Genomic DNA, 12,291 nt, shown 5'->3' on the forward strand with positions numbered 1-12,291 from the left:
CCAAAATCCCTCCTGCAGTGTGTGCAAACCTGGTGAAAAACTAAAGGAAACGTTTGATCTCTGTAATTGCAAACAAAGGCTACTGTACCAAATATTAACATTGATTTTCTCAGGTGTTCAAATACTTATTTGCAGCTGTATCATACAAATAAATAGTTAAAAAATCATACATTGTGATTTCTGGATTTTTTTTTTTAGATTATGTCTCTCACAGTGGACATGCACCTACGATGACAATTTCAGACCCCTCCATGATTTCTAAGTGGGAGAACTTGCAAAATAGCAGGGTGTTCAAATACTTATTTTCCTCACTGTACATATATATACATATATATACATATATACATATATATATACATATATACATATATATACATATATATACATATATACACATATATACATATACATACATATATATACATATACATACATATACATACATATACATATATATATATATATATATATAGTTACACCACAGCACTCAAAATTTAATGCTGATTAAATTAAACTTACTGACTCAATTTCCATATTCCTCCAGCCTCTCTTTGACTGTGTGATTTGCTACAAGATCTCTGCTGGAGAAATTGGTGGCAAACCTTATTTAAACTGTATGTATCGACAAATGCTCTCAAAGGTATTCCCTCTTCATGTTCTTCATTTTTAATGATTCATTTAATTAGCTGGAAATACACTTGATTTTATCATTAATGCTAAAATAATGTCCATCTTTGCAAATGTTTTTCCCAATATATTTAATGCAATAGAACCCCAGGATGTAGAAGTGACCCTTTATCTGATTGTTTGAACTCAAGGAAAGCAAGAGAGAGCGAGAGATTGGCTGTTACCAGGCAGGTTTTGGCAGTCTGACCCCGACTCCTGTGGCATACACTGGATCCTAGAGAAGCTTCATCTGACATCTAAAGTGTGGAATCTGAAACACAGCATGTTTTAGCATGTCTGCCCTGTTCCAAATCAACTCTTGCATCACGGTTCATCTGATTGTCAAGCACTAAAGAGAAACATTAAAGAGAGCATTGCAGTGTTTTAGTCACATTTTCTACAGTAAATCAATACGGGATGTTTGTTGCATAAGAACATTCCATGTTTGTTCAGCGCCAGAAGATTTTTTGCACACGACAAAGCAGAGTTTCCTAAAACTCCTTTAACCTCTCAAATATTAACGAATGTCATTATAAATAAATAAATTAGTGCAGATTACACTATCCAATAAAGTGATTTAGTTTGTCAGTGCAATAAAATAAAATACAAAATAATACGTTTCAGTTTTTCTGTGATTATTTACGATTAGAACGTCATATTATCTGTCTGTTTTTTTTTTTTTTTTATGCACTAATGATTAATGATGTTTAGTATATCAGGACCTACGTGTTTCAATCGCAGCATGTTGTACTTTTTTGTATTTTTTCTCAGAATTACGAGTTTACCACAATTTTACCTCGCAATTGTGAGAAAAAAAAAGTCAGAATTGTGAGATATAAAGTCACAATTATCTTTTAAATTGTTTTATTCCGTGGCAGAAACAAGCTTCTATACATGTCCCTGTGAAATGGCTTCTCGAACAAGAAAAAATGTAGGGTGAGACTTTTATCCATGGGGAATTGATGGTTGTGGTTTGCTTTGATTTGTCGATCACATGTGAATGACAGATAAACCATTTATAATAAATACTGCAATATTCCATTAAAAAAAAACAAGAAGTCAAATAGATTTTATGGTGAGTAGGCTAAACAGTAAATCTGATCATAGAGCAGCACTTTTCAATGTGAATTCAGGCCCTTTCGTTTGTTTTGAACATACAACAAAATTATATTTCCAGCTAATTTACAACACTGTAAATAACGCAGACTTTAAGCTTGTTGCATATTTGTTTTTATTATTATTCGTCGTTTTATACCAGAAACTAAACCTGTGGCAAATAAATGCAACTGAATAGGTCATGCCAAACTCGTGATTTACCTCACTAAACAGCCATTTTACACCGTGTTACCCAACAACGGCACAAAAACAAGCCAGACTTCCTGGAAGAGTGTGTTTTTCAGTGAGAGCAGCAGGAGGTGTTGCTCAGACTGGACGAAGATGTCTCTGCCGTTTGCTCTGCTGTTTCTCGCTGGAGTCTTCCTGACCTTCTCTGAGGCGCAAAGCTCCTTCAGCAAACTCCCAGACTCCTTCAAGGAAGGAATAAAGCTCGCTATGCAAAATGTCAATGCTCACGAAGGCGTCAAGCAGCATTTTCTCTTCTTTAAAACCATTCAGAAGTCGCAAATCGAGGTACTGTAAGACTTTCTCTCTTTGTTTCTTTGACTGACTGCCTTTTCCAAGATGTAACTTGGCATGTTGCCAGATTGGAAATGTCCAAGTATCGTACACTCAAAATTATCGTATTTAGAAGAAAATGATTGAGTCAAACGTACAGAATACAGCTATTTATTGACCAACATCTTTTTGACACGACATGATGAAAATGACTTTATTGCTAAAATATCGACCTCAGCTTGGAAAAAAACTGACTTAAGCGCCACGGAAGGAACGCTATCTTTTATTTATTTTACTTTTTTCTTCTTCTTGCAAAACATACATAGATGACATGTTAATAATATACAACTTTGTATACAATATACAAAAAAGAACATTAACTTGTGCTTATGAGAGAGTCAGTCTCCACGATCATTGGCCGATAAGACATAACGTGAGATGAGATGGAAGATACTGTACCGTAACAACACACGTTCTTCTCACGGTATCAGCAAGATCAGTAAATCAGTGATTATAGAAGCCTTATGATTACAACGACCATCATTTGAAGTGTAACAATTCAGAAATTATCGTACATTATGTTTTTTTTTCTTTTTTTTCCATTATTGATCGTACATAGTACAGAGGTCAAAATTATCGTACAAATACGATTATTATCGTTCGTCTGGCAACACTGCTCGAATACTAGTGCTGTAGCGGTCAAAATTACGTCGACGTCATATTTTTTGCGTCGACGCTTCTTTATTTATTTTTTTATTATTTTTTTTGTACCATTCCCGGAGGTACAGCTCGCCACACACACACACAAAATTTCAGAAGGTATTTCTTAGCGATGGCTGATTGAATGTAGCCTATGTTTAGTCCAGTACGTGCTAAATATAAGATTAGTAACTTATTGACCGAGTTCAGAGGCTGTCATATGTGGATCAACTTACTTTGTTGTGTATTTTCAACAGTTTCAATATGAAAAATAACTTTTATATTGATTCAATGGATTAATTGCATTTAAAAAAAAAAAGTGTCATGAATTTATTGCACTTTTGGGAAAAAATCTGTTTTTATAATAAATCTTTGAAAATTATTTATGTTATTATAACCTAAAGATGCTATGTGAAAGTTTGAAACAGAAAATAGTGGTTTTCATCTTGCCACTTTCTTGGTAAAGAAAACACATTTTTTACTCAAATTAATCAAAATGGATTTATCACGTTATACTATATTATTCAGAAGTAAACGTAGCTGACAGTGCGTTTATGTCAGAATGTTTATTTTTTAAACCACAACCTTCTAAGTGCTTCTTTTACTGATATATTTAACAATATCTTTTGCATTTCTCATCCAAACAACGTCAAACTTGGCACTGCACTTACTCGTGCCCAGACAGCTGTCGAGTTTGAAATCCATCGGAGTAATGGTTCGACAGAGATATGCGAATAACAGACAGGATAATTAATTCAAATTAGTCGTTAGATTAGTCGACTAATCGATAAAATAATCGCCCGACTAATCGTTTAATTAATAATCGTTTACCCCAGCCCTATCGAATACTAATAATTGTTTTTTAGGTCAAAAAGTCTAAGCTAAAATTGAATTTTGTAGTATCATGTAAAGTACAAGTAACGTGCTTCCATTAGAGCACATAAAGTGGAAAATGCCTAATATATAGTTTGAATGTACAATATATCATAACCATGATAGTGCTGGGAAATGGAATTGGTTGAAAGCCAAAAACACCCCAATTTATCAGATATTGTAAGTTTACGTAAGCATTTTCTAAATATTCTAATTTTATTACTATATTTCTGTTCATTTTTACTAAATTTAATACAATTTTAATAAAATAAGTTTAAGTTTTTATTTCGTTTATATTTTATTTCAAGTAATGGAAATGTTTTATGTATTATTATTATATGGTTTTAGTTTTAGTTAACAATAATAACCCTGATGTATGTTCTGCTAACTGAACGAATATCATCTTTGTAGGCAGGGTTTGATGTCACCTACATCTACCATAACTTTTATCTGAAAGCCACCCAGTGCCAAAGAGGAACTGAGAACGCTGATACAACCACGTGTGCGTTCAGGAATGATCGGGTAAGTGAGGTTTACATTGTGTAAAATAACAGAAAATGATTTGCTCGGCACATACCGGTTAAATTCATGAACAGAGCTTGAGGCTTTAACATTGCACAAACAACTGCGGTTATATGCATAACATACACGCAATTCAATAAGAGCGTGTTATTGTACTTTATGATGGAAATCATTTCTCAATGTGGAATACAATTAAACTTGTGTTTATTAATCCCTACAGCCTCTGATTGACTGTGCCATCTGCTATAAGACCTACGCTGGAGCGATTGAGGCAGAACCCAAACCATATGTGAACTGTGTACATAAACCTGCTCTCACCGAGGTGTGTCACAAGGCCAGTTCACACCGCACAGACAAACGCCAACAAACAAGTTGGCCGTTTGGATTTAGAAATTTATGAAAAATAACTTGTCATGCGTACACTGCCTCAGCAGGCACAAACATACACAGATTGAACATGTTCAGTCAGGTGCAAACAAACCCCGACTAACGCCTACAGGGGTAACACACTGATCCGACAAAACCCAACAAACATGTTTGTTGGCGTTTTGTCTGTGCAGAATTGGCCTCTATGCTTCATATTCTCTGTACATCATCTGCTCAAGTAATACAGACCTGACCACAGATATTAAAATCCATTCCATCTTGTAAACATTGCACATACTCACTCTTAGAAGAAAAGATTCAACATCGTTCTGTCAGGCCTTTATTACCTGGCTTTTACACACTTAAAAATAAAGGTTCTTTACTGGCATTGATTCCATGAAGAATCATAGGTTCCTATCGTGGGATCATTTTATGGATGTATTTTTAATTCATTACATTTGTTTCAATTCATTTTTAATTTTAATAAGATTTTATGAATTACACATCTCGTAAACATAATTTATCACTAGAAAATGTAAGTAACCCGTTAAACATGACAGTATTTTGCAATCATTTAAGGCATTTCTCCTTATATAGAACCTTTTTGGCATAAAAATTGAGGCAAGAACCCTAGAGTAAGAGTTCTTTAACCCCATCAAACCTTTTTTTTCTAAGAGTTATTGGCCATGATATTTCATATAAAGAGACTTCAGGTGTTGCATATTCGACAGCGAGATTGTAATTTTGCTTTTATTGTAAATATAAGTATGCCAGAGCAGATAATGAAATGATCTTTGCTGTGTTTTGCATGATCTGTGTTCATCATGAACTAACACTATTTAATTGTTTTGAACCCAAGGTCATGCAGAAAGAGAGAATTGATCACTGTAATAAGATGGGTTACAGTAGCGGATCCCCCACCCTGCTGGCCGTCATATCTTAATGAACTGCTGGAGACGATCGGATGTTCAGGGTTTGAAGAACACCGTGTCAATGATCTTAACTGTTTTTTTGACTGGTCTTTTGTGCCAAATCAGCTCTTTCTTCATGCATATTTACTTCACAACAACTGAAGTGATAGTAAAGGTAACATTTACCACTTTAATTATCACAATCAAGCATCGCTGTGACCCTAACTTTTCTTAACTTTAGGTTTTCACGGTTACACACGAACACATTTTAAATTGCATACCTATAAATGGATGCATCTTGCATTATAAGACATGATCACACTGTATAGTCTTTAAAGGTACAACCATTGGTAAATGTTACAATGTATTGGTTCGTAAGCTCGTAATGAAACCAGAATTAACATTGGCTTGGCTTTTCAGAGATGGTGAGAACTGATGGATTTGAAATGTTGTAAAAGTGACACGAATATTGCGTTTTATTACTAAACAGATGAGTAAGGTATTTTATTGAAGAGATAAATTGCCATATGTTGCTCTCTAACAGAGTTCATTGTATAAGGTCATATGCAGAGCCGAAGCACAACCACAAAAATGTTCTCCTGCAAAATGCATGCAGTTTTGTTTTTCAACAGCTAGAGGGCCGAAAGTTACAGTGTACATTTAACATGAACTAATGATAAACAATACTTCTATAGCATGTATTAATCTTAGATAGCGTTAATTTGTACTTGCTAATAAATTACAAGTTGTATCTGTTAACATGCACTGTGAATGAACATAAACAATGACAAAATTATATTTGTATTAACTAACATCAACAAAGGTTAATGAATGTTATACATTTAGCTATAGTCCTCATAGTTAACTAATGTATTAATGACACCTTGTAATGCATTACCATTAAAAATGACTTTTCTAAACTTTTTTCATAATAAAAAAAATATATGTAGATTTACATTGCTAATTGTTGTTTTTTGTTTTGGGGTTGTTGTTTTTTCAAAATAATAAAAATATACACACCTACAAATGACCTGAAGCTAAAGAGCGTTCACTGGATTTCTTATGTCTTTGTAACTACATAGGTGAATTAATACAAATAAATATTATGAAGATACATATCAAATGAAATCTCTTATGCTAAGACCATTGTTTCCCCTTTTGTTCATTATTAAACTGGATCAAATCCGGCTCTGTTTACAGTTCACTGACTTGTATTTAGATTAGAATTGGCATGAAACACAAGATAACACTTTGTGTCACAAAAAAAAAGGTGACCTACATATAGTATTCTCTCCAATTAAACAAAAATCCTAGTTTTTAGTGTCTGTTCTCCACTGGATGGCAGTCCGCTCACTCAGACCGCATGATTTCACATTCATTCCCTCTGTATGTGAAAGTAAAAACACACACAAAGACAGAAAGGAAGAGGACTCACCCCACAAAAACATCCCATCATTGCACAATCTCTCCCTCTCGCCTCTCACTCCCTTGTGTACTGGGATCAGACAACGCATCTCTCAGTGTTTACATTCTTTGGAATTTTTGTGGTACATAACTGTGTGTAACCTTAAGATAAACCCATCTGAGGGATTTTCTGGATCGTCTAAGATGGCTGTGTTTCTGCTGCTCATCCTGGTCAGCGCTGGAGTCTTTCTGGACACGGCGGAGGCGCAGGAGGATCTCAACAAACTTCCAGATAATTACAGGAAAGGTGTTGAACTGGCTATGGAACAACTCAACTCACACCAGACAATCAGGAGTGTTTTTCTTTTCTTCAAGAGTTTGGACAAATCTGACATTGATGTAAGTATATTCACTTGAAAAGAACATACAAATGAATATTAAGTGAATTATAAGGCACTACAAATGTATTTCAATCAATATACCTTTAAATGCCTCATACATATCAGCTTCAAGTAAACTTTTTTGCATTAATCAGTATGTTTTAATAGTGTCATTAAAAGGCAACACTTTACAATGTGAAGCATTCTATAACTTACATTCTTTGCAGATCTTTAAATCATTTATTTTTATATTACTTATAAAAGTTGTTTAGCTATTCCAATGGCTAATTTATTTATTTATTTACATTATTAAGTTAATTGTATTACTTGGAGATGTTCAAGTCTGAGTTTTTGTTGTGTTTTTTTTTACATAAATGCTGAGTTTTAATGTACACTGAAGTTATGATATTCAATAACCCGGTTTATTCTAGGGTGGGTTTGGAGTGAGTTATATCTACCATCGCTTCAACCTCAAAGCCACCAAATGCCCTAAAGGAACTGCAAAAGCAAACCCGACTAAATGTGCTTTCAGAAATGATAGAGTAAGTTTTTTTCATAACTTGAAATGCACTTCATATGATTATACTGGTTTATGTTGTTCCTTTAAAAATTCATGATGTCAAGCTAACACACAGCTAACAAATTTATGTTCTAAAACTATTGTGTGAACAGTGATTTGCAATGTTTCTAAAACTGTAAAATGTCCTGTTTTCTTATTATAATCCTTATGATAACAGCAAATATCAATAACATCGTAAGGACATTAAGAGAACATTCATCCAGTACAAATAACATTATAAGGATGTTCCAAAATTGATTGTTCTAAGAACATTTTCTCTCAACATCATCTATAAATGTTATTTCACCTTACCGGTACATAATACATAGGTACATAACTTTTGGCACTAGCGGTAAAAATAAATAAATAAATAAACTCATGCATTTTGCGGAAGAACATATTTTGGTTGTGCTTCGGCTCTGCCTGACTGTGCGGATGAATATGATCATTCACAATAGAATAGATTAACTCTGTTAGAGAACTAACCTACACATGGCAATTTATTTATTTTTTGTAATTTAGTGTTTTTTATTTTTGAGAAAGCATACAGAATATTTTGCAATAAAAGAAAGAAAACGTATTCGACTATTATCGCCCCTCTAAAGCAATGTATATTTTGAATAAAATACTTTACTCACCAGTTGAGTAATAAAAATGCAATCTTCGCGTCGCTTTTACAACATTTCAAATCCCTTTATTCTCACCATCTCCGAAAAGCCAAGTGTTTCTTGATTTATTACGAGCTCTGTCGCGTTTTCTTTTTGCCAGAAGACTCGGCGTTTGTTTAAAACATTGTTGTTGTTCTCCGGAGGTTCCAGATTTATCGTGCTCTATGTCAATCTTTCTCGCTCATTGTGACCACTAACCTGCCACTCAAACATCAGACACGCGTCAAAAGAGCCGGAGCACCTTTTCTCTATTTACGGATATGACGAGACACGCACCGGGAGTGACGTATGCATGCGATTTCCCACGAAAACCATCCCGACAGGTCTAAAATGAACACTTATTATAATAGGCTTACAAGTTAATCATCAGGGTTAGACAAAAAAAAAAAAATGTATGTAATTGACTCATTATTTAAATTGTACTTAACAAAATAAAGTAACATAGCCTACCTTTAAAGAATGTTTTATCTTGTACATAACCTTTTGTGGGGAAAATTGTGGGAATGTTCCCTGTTAGCTGGGAATGCACATGTGAAATTATTTCTACTCAAGTTGTTTCTAATTTTAACCCAGCTCAACAGTCTTAAATTGAGCTTCAAATGTGTTAGCATGAGTATGATCGATCATATGTTTCTCATTTGTCTGTTGTAGCCTCTGATTGACTGTGGGATCTGCTATAAGACCTTCGGTGGAGAGATCCAGAGTGAACCGAAGCCTTACGTGCACTGTGTTCACAAACCGCAGCTCACACAGGTCATTCATCCCACAAACACCACCACCTACTGCCATTCACTCCATAATCAACACTGTGAACAGGCTGCGAACTGTTGGATACCAATCATGTTGTGGTGTTTTTCACAGTGAACTTTAAGAGCTTTTCTATCTCAAACAAAATGTGTTGATATACAAGAAATAAGACAAACTGAAAGCAAAGAATAGAAACTGAAATCAGGCACATTTGATGAAACAGAAAGATCCCATTTTCAAAGAAATGCAACACAAGGTTATTAGTTAACCAAAACTAAAACCATAAAAAAAAGTTATCATTAAGTTAACTGAAATAAAATAAAATATAAAAAACCCACTATAAAAAAATAGTGTGATGATGTGTGTATTATATTATTTTAATTATTATATTATTTTTTATATTAATTACTATTCAAACTCTTGAAATCATTGAAAATGAATTGTTATTCTCATTTCAGGAATTATTGAATGCGAGAGTTGAACACTGCAAAAAAGAGAGCTACTCTAATGGATCTCCATCTCTCCTGGCAGCGAGGAAGCCTTAGAGGAGGAAACATATCACATATCTTTAATATCACTTTTTGTTATTAATTTTACAAATTCAGTAATCAGCATCAGTCACACTACAGAGTAACTTCGCACTGTTTATTATAATGAGAAATAGACAACATTCTTCACTTCTCTGTGTCAGTAGAAATTATGAATGATGCTGTTTTTTCATTTAATCATAAAAAAACATAAAAATTCTTAAATAGTAGACATTTTGAATATGATTTTATTACAGGATTACATTTTTTCCATTCATTTAATATTCACAGTGACCACAAGGTAGTTTGGTTTGGTAGTTGGGTAAAAATGGTGTATTTTATGCTCTATTTCAAATAAAGAAATATTTTTGAGTCATACATGGCTAATGATTGTTTTTTTGTAAGTAGACAACATTCTTCACTTCTCTGTGCATCTAAAATTAGTGCGGTGGATATTGTACACTTGTCGTCAATCATATGAATGATGCCATTTGTTTAGTTTCTTTTATTCAGTAAACACCATCAGAATTCTTAAAGTGCTCCTATGCTATTTTAAAGGTTCCCAATTTTTTTTTGGAGATCTGCTTCAGTAGGTTTACATGCATCCTAGGTCAAAATATTATTGAATTTTCTCATATTATACATTGCACAATCAACTTTTTTTCTCACAGTGTCTAAAATGGTACAGTTGCTCTAAACCCCTCCTTTCTGAGAGTCTACTCTGCTCTGATTGGTCAGATGGCCGACTCTGTTGTGATTGGTCGACTGCTTACAGTGCACATTGGAAACGAAACGACCATTACCATATCTGAATTTCAGCTCTGGATCTTCCTCAGCGCTTGATACACAGTGATATGAACAGTAAAGATGGCGTCTGTTTTACCATATCTATTCAAGCCCGAGTCCTCATCCTTTGGAAGTGCAGCAAAGTGGATTTGCTTGCGCAACCCAGAAAACATTGTCTTCTCGACATGTCAACAACACCAACCAAACTCTTTAGTCTCAGCTACAACTACAGTGTTTGAGGGTCAAAGTAGCCAATAACATGAGCAGTGTTTTCTTAAAAAAAGCAATAAAAAAAAAAAACATTGTTTTTGAATGCACTCACTGTTATAGCAACCACAGTTGAAGCCAGTATCATGATGGCTTTATTCAGACACAAACCATGTCTTCCAGCACTCCAGTAATGTTAATGAGAGGAGACTGCTTTGACCCCAAAGTGCTTTGACAATTCAGATCATCATTTATGAAATGTAACAATAACAAGTGCAATTTTTAGTAAGGCATTTGCTTAGCCCTTGGCTGAACTGTTGCTCTTTTGTAACCATGTTCTGGCATGGTTTGTCTCTCTTTAGGGTCATTCTGTGCTCTAGAGATGCCTGTTTAGAAACTAGGTTTGAGTGCATCTTGTGCACATTTAGGAAATTTGGTGTTTCCATTGATTTATATAAGGAAATGTAACATAACAACGAATTAAACAGCCAAAGTAATCAGAAATAACATTCAGCGGTTGATCAGAACCGTGGACAGCACCTTTCTGCAGACCTGTGACATTATTAATGAGTTTATATATGCCTGTTATAGACGGTGAAGGTGACTTCAGTAGATTTAGTTGCTAGATACTTGTTATTTTTCGTCCTCAAACAGGCTTTTTCACAATGGTTTGATAGAGTTAGTGCAGTCAGACATCAACGATATGCTTGAAAAGTCTTACATTTTTCAATAGACAAACAACGATGTTAGATGTTGAAGATGCTGCGGAAGGATTAAAGGTAGGGTAGGCAATTTTCGGAGAGGCTAGCAATAGCGAGCTAGCTTTGAAAGCATAAGATCCCACCCTATATGGGGTTTGTAAAAAATTGTTAAGAAACATATTTTTATTTGTGTGTTGAAGTCAATATCGTGTATATGCATATTATTAATATTTAAAATGAGCTGAAGTCAAATTTGTGTGCAGAATTGTCCAATATTTGTTTATTAACAAATCTAGCCTTTTCACATTAAACATGAAATGCAGCCATTTTTGAGTATACTAAACTGTGCCATTTGATAGTAATATACTATACTATAATAGTATGTATATGTATTATTTTACATAATATATATTATGTCTGTTCATTTTTGATGTGGAAATATGGTCGTGTTGTCTCCAGTCATTACGGTAATCTGAGCCAACAGTTGCGCTCGGTGTGAGTGTGTGCGCGTGTCGTGTTTTAAAGCGGTAAACTGTCTGCAAAAGGACATCTTATTGTCAACTCTTATTTTGATTATGGAAACCAGCTTGTAATTTCTTTTACATTTCATTGAATATTAAAATGAACGCGGCACGCAGGAAATCATCGACACAGACATCAG

At 34.2% G+C, this 12,291-nt stretch overlaps 2 protein-coding genes and 1 long non-coding RNA gene across 3 annotated transcripts in view; all 3 read left to right on the plus strand.

The window, feature by feature from the left end:
• The window catches only part of LOC311077078, a 3,782-nt gene extending 2,500 nt beyond the window's left edge, over positions 1 to 1,282 (plus strand). Inside the window, exons 2-3 of the long non-coding RNA XR_014604743.1 lie at positions 545 to 640; positions 819 to 1,282. This is a non-coding gene — a long non-coding RNA (uncharacterized lncRNA). The remainder of the gene's footprint in view (positions 1 to 544; positions 641 to 818) is intronic.
• A 658-nt stretch (positions 1,283 to 1,940) lies between these two features.
• Positions 1,941 to 6,606, plus strand: LOC311077077 (uncharacterized protein). Its single transcript, XM_084138882.1, has 4 exons — positions 1,941 to 2,295; positions 4,264 to 4,374; positions 4,595 to 4,696; positions 5,600 to 6,606. The coding sequence occupies exons 1-4, from the start codon at positions 2,104 to 2,106 to the stop codon at positions 5,681 to 5,683; spliced, it is 489 nt and encodes a 162-aa protein (XP_083995008.1). The 5' UTR covers positions 1,941 to 2,103; the 3' UTR covers positions 5,684 to 6,606.
• A 140-nt stretch (positions 6,607 to 6,746) lies between these two features.
• LOC311077076 (uncharacterized protein) lies at positions 6,747 to 10,312 on the plus strand. The gene is made up of 4 exons (XM_084138881.1): positions 6,747 to 7,454; positions 7,867 to 7,977; positions 9,314 to 9,415; positions 9,868 to 10,312. Exons 1-4 carry the CDS (start codon positions 6,990 to 6,992, stop codon positions 9,952 to 9,954), a joined length of 765 nt encoding a protein of 254 aa, XP_083995007.1. The 5' UTR covers positions 6,747 to 6,989; the 3' UTR covers positions 9,955 to 10,312.
• Positions 10,313 to 12,291: the final 1,979 nt, after the last annotated feature.

This window comes from Abramis brama (assembly GCF_963993115.1).
Source record: "Abramis brama genome assembly, contig: SCAFFOLD_181, whole genome shotgun sequence".
Lineage (NCBI taxonomy): Eukaryota > Metazoa > Chordata > Actinopteri > Cypriniformes > Leuciscidae > Abramis > Abramis brama.

Bases quoted from the DNA above. Each gene is read 5' to 3' on its own strand.
- LOC311077077 (XM_084138882.1), top strand. From the start codon at position 2,104: ATGTCTCTGCCGTTTGCTCTGCTGTTTCTCGCTGGAGTCTTCCTGACC. The intron at 2,296-4,263 runs GTACTGTAAGAC...TCATCTTTGTAG, and splicing joins TTCAGAAGTCGCAAATCGAG to GCAGGGTTTGATGTCACCTA. The intron at 4,697-5,599 runs GTGTGTCACAAG...TTTGAACCCAAG, and splicing joins ATAAACCTGCTCTCACCGAG to GTCATGCAGAAAGAGAGAAT.
- LOC311077076 (XM_084138881.1), top strand. From the start codon at position 6,990: ATGGCAGTCCGCTCACTCAGACCGCATGATTTCACATTCATTCCCTCT. The intron at 7,455-7,866 runs GTAAGTATATTC...GGTTTATTCTAG, and splicing joins TGGACAAATCTGACATTGAT to GGTGGGTTTGGAGTGAGTTA. The intron at 7,978-9,313 runs GTAAGTTTTTTT...TGTCTGTTGTAG, and splicing joins GTGCTTTCAGAAATGATAGA to CCTCTGATTGACTGTGGGAT.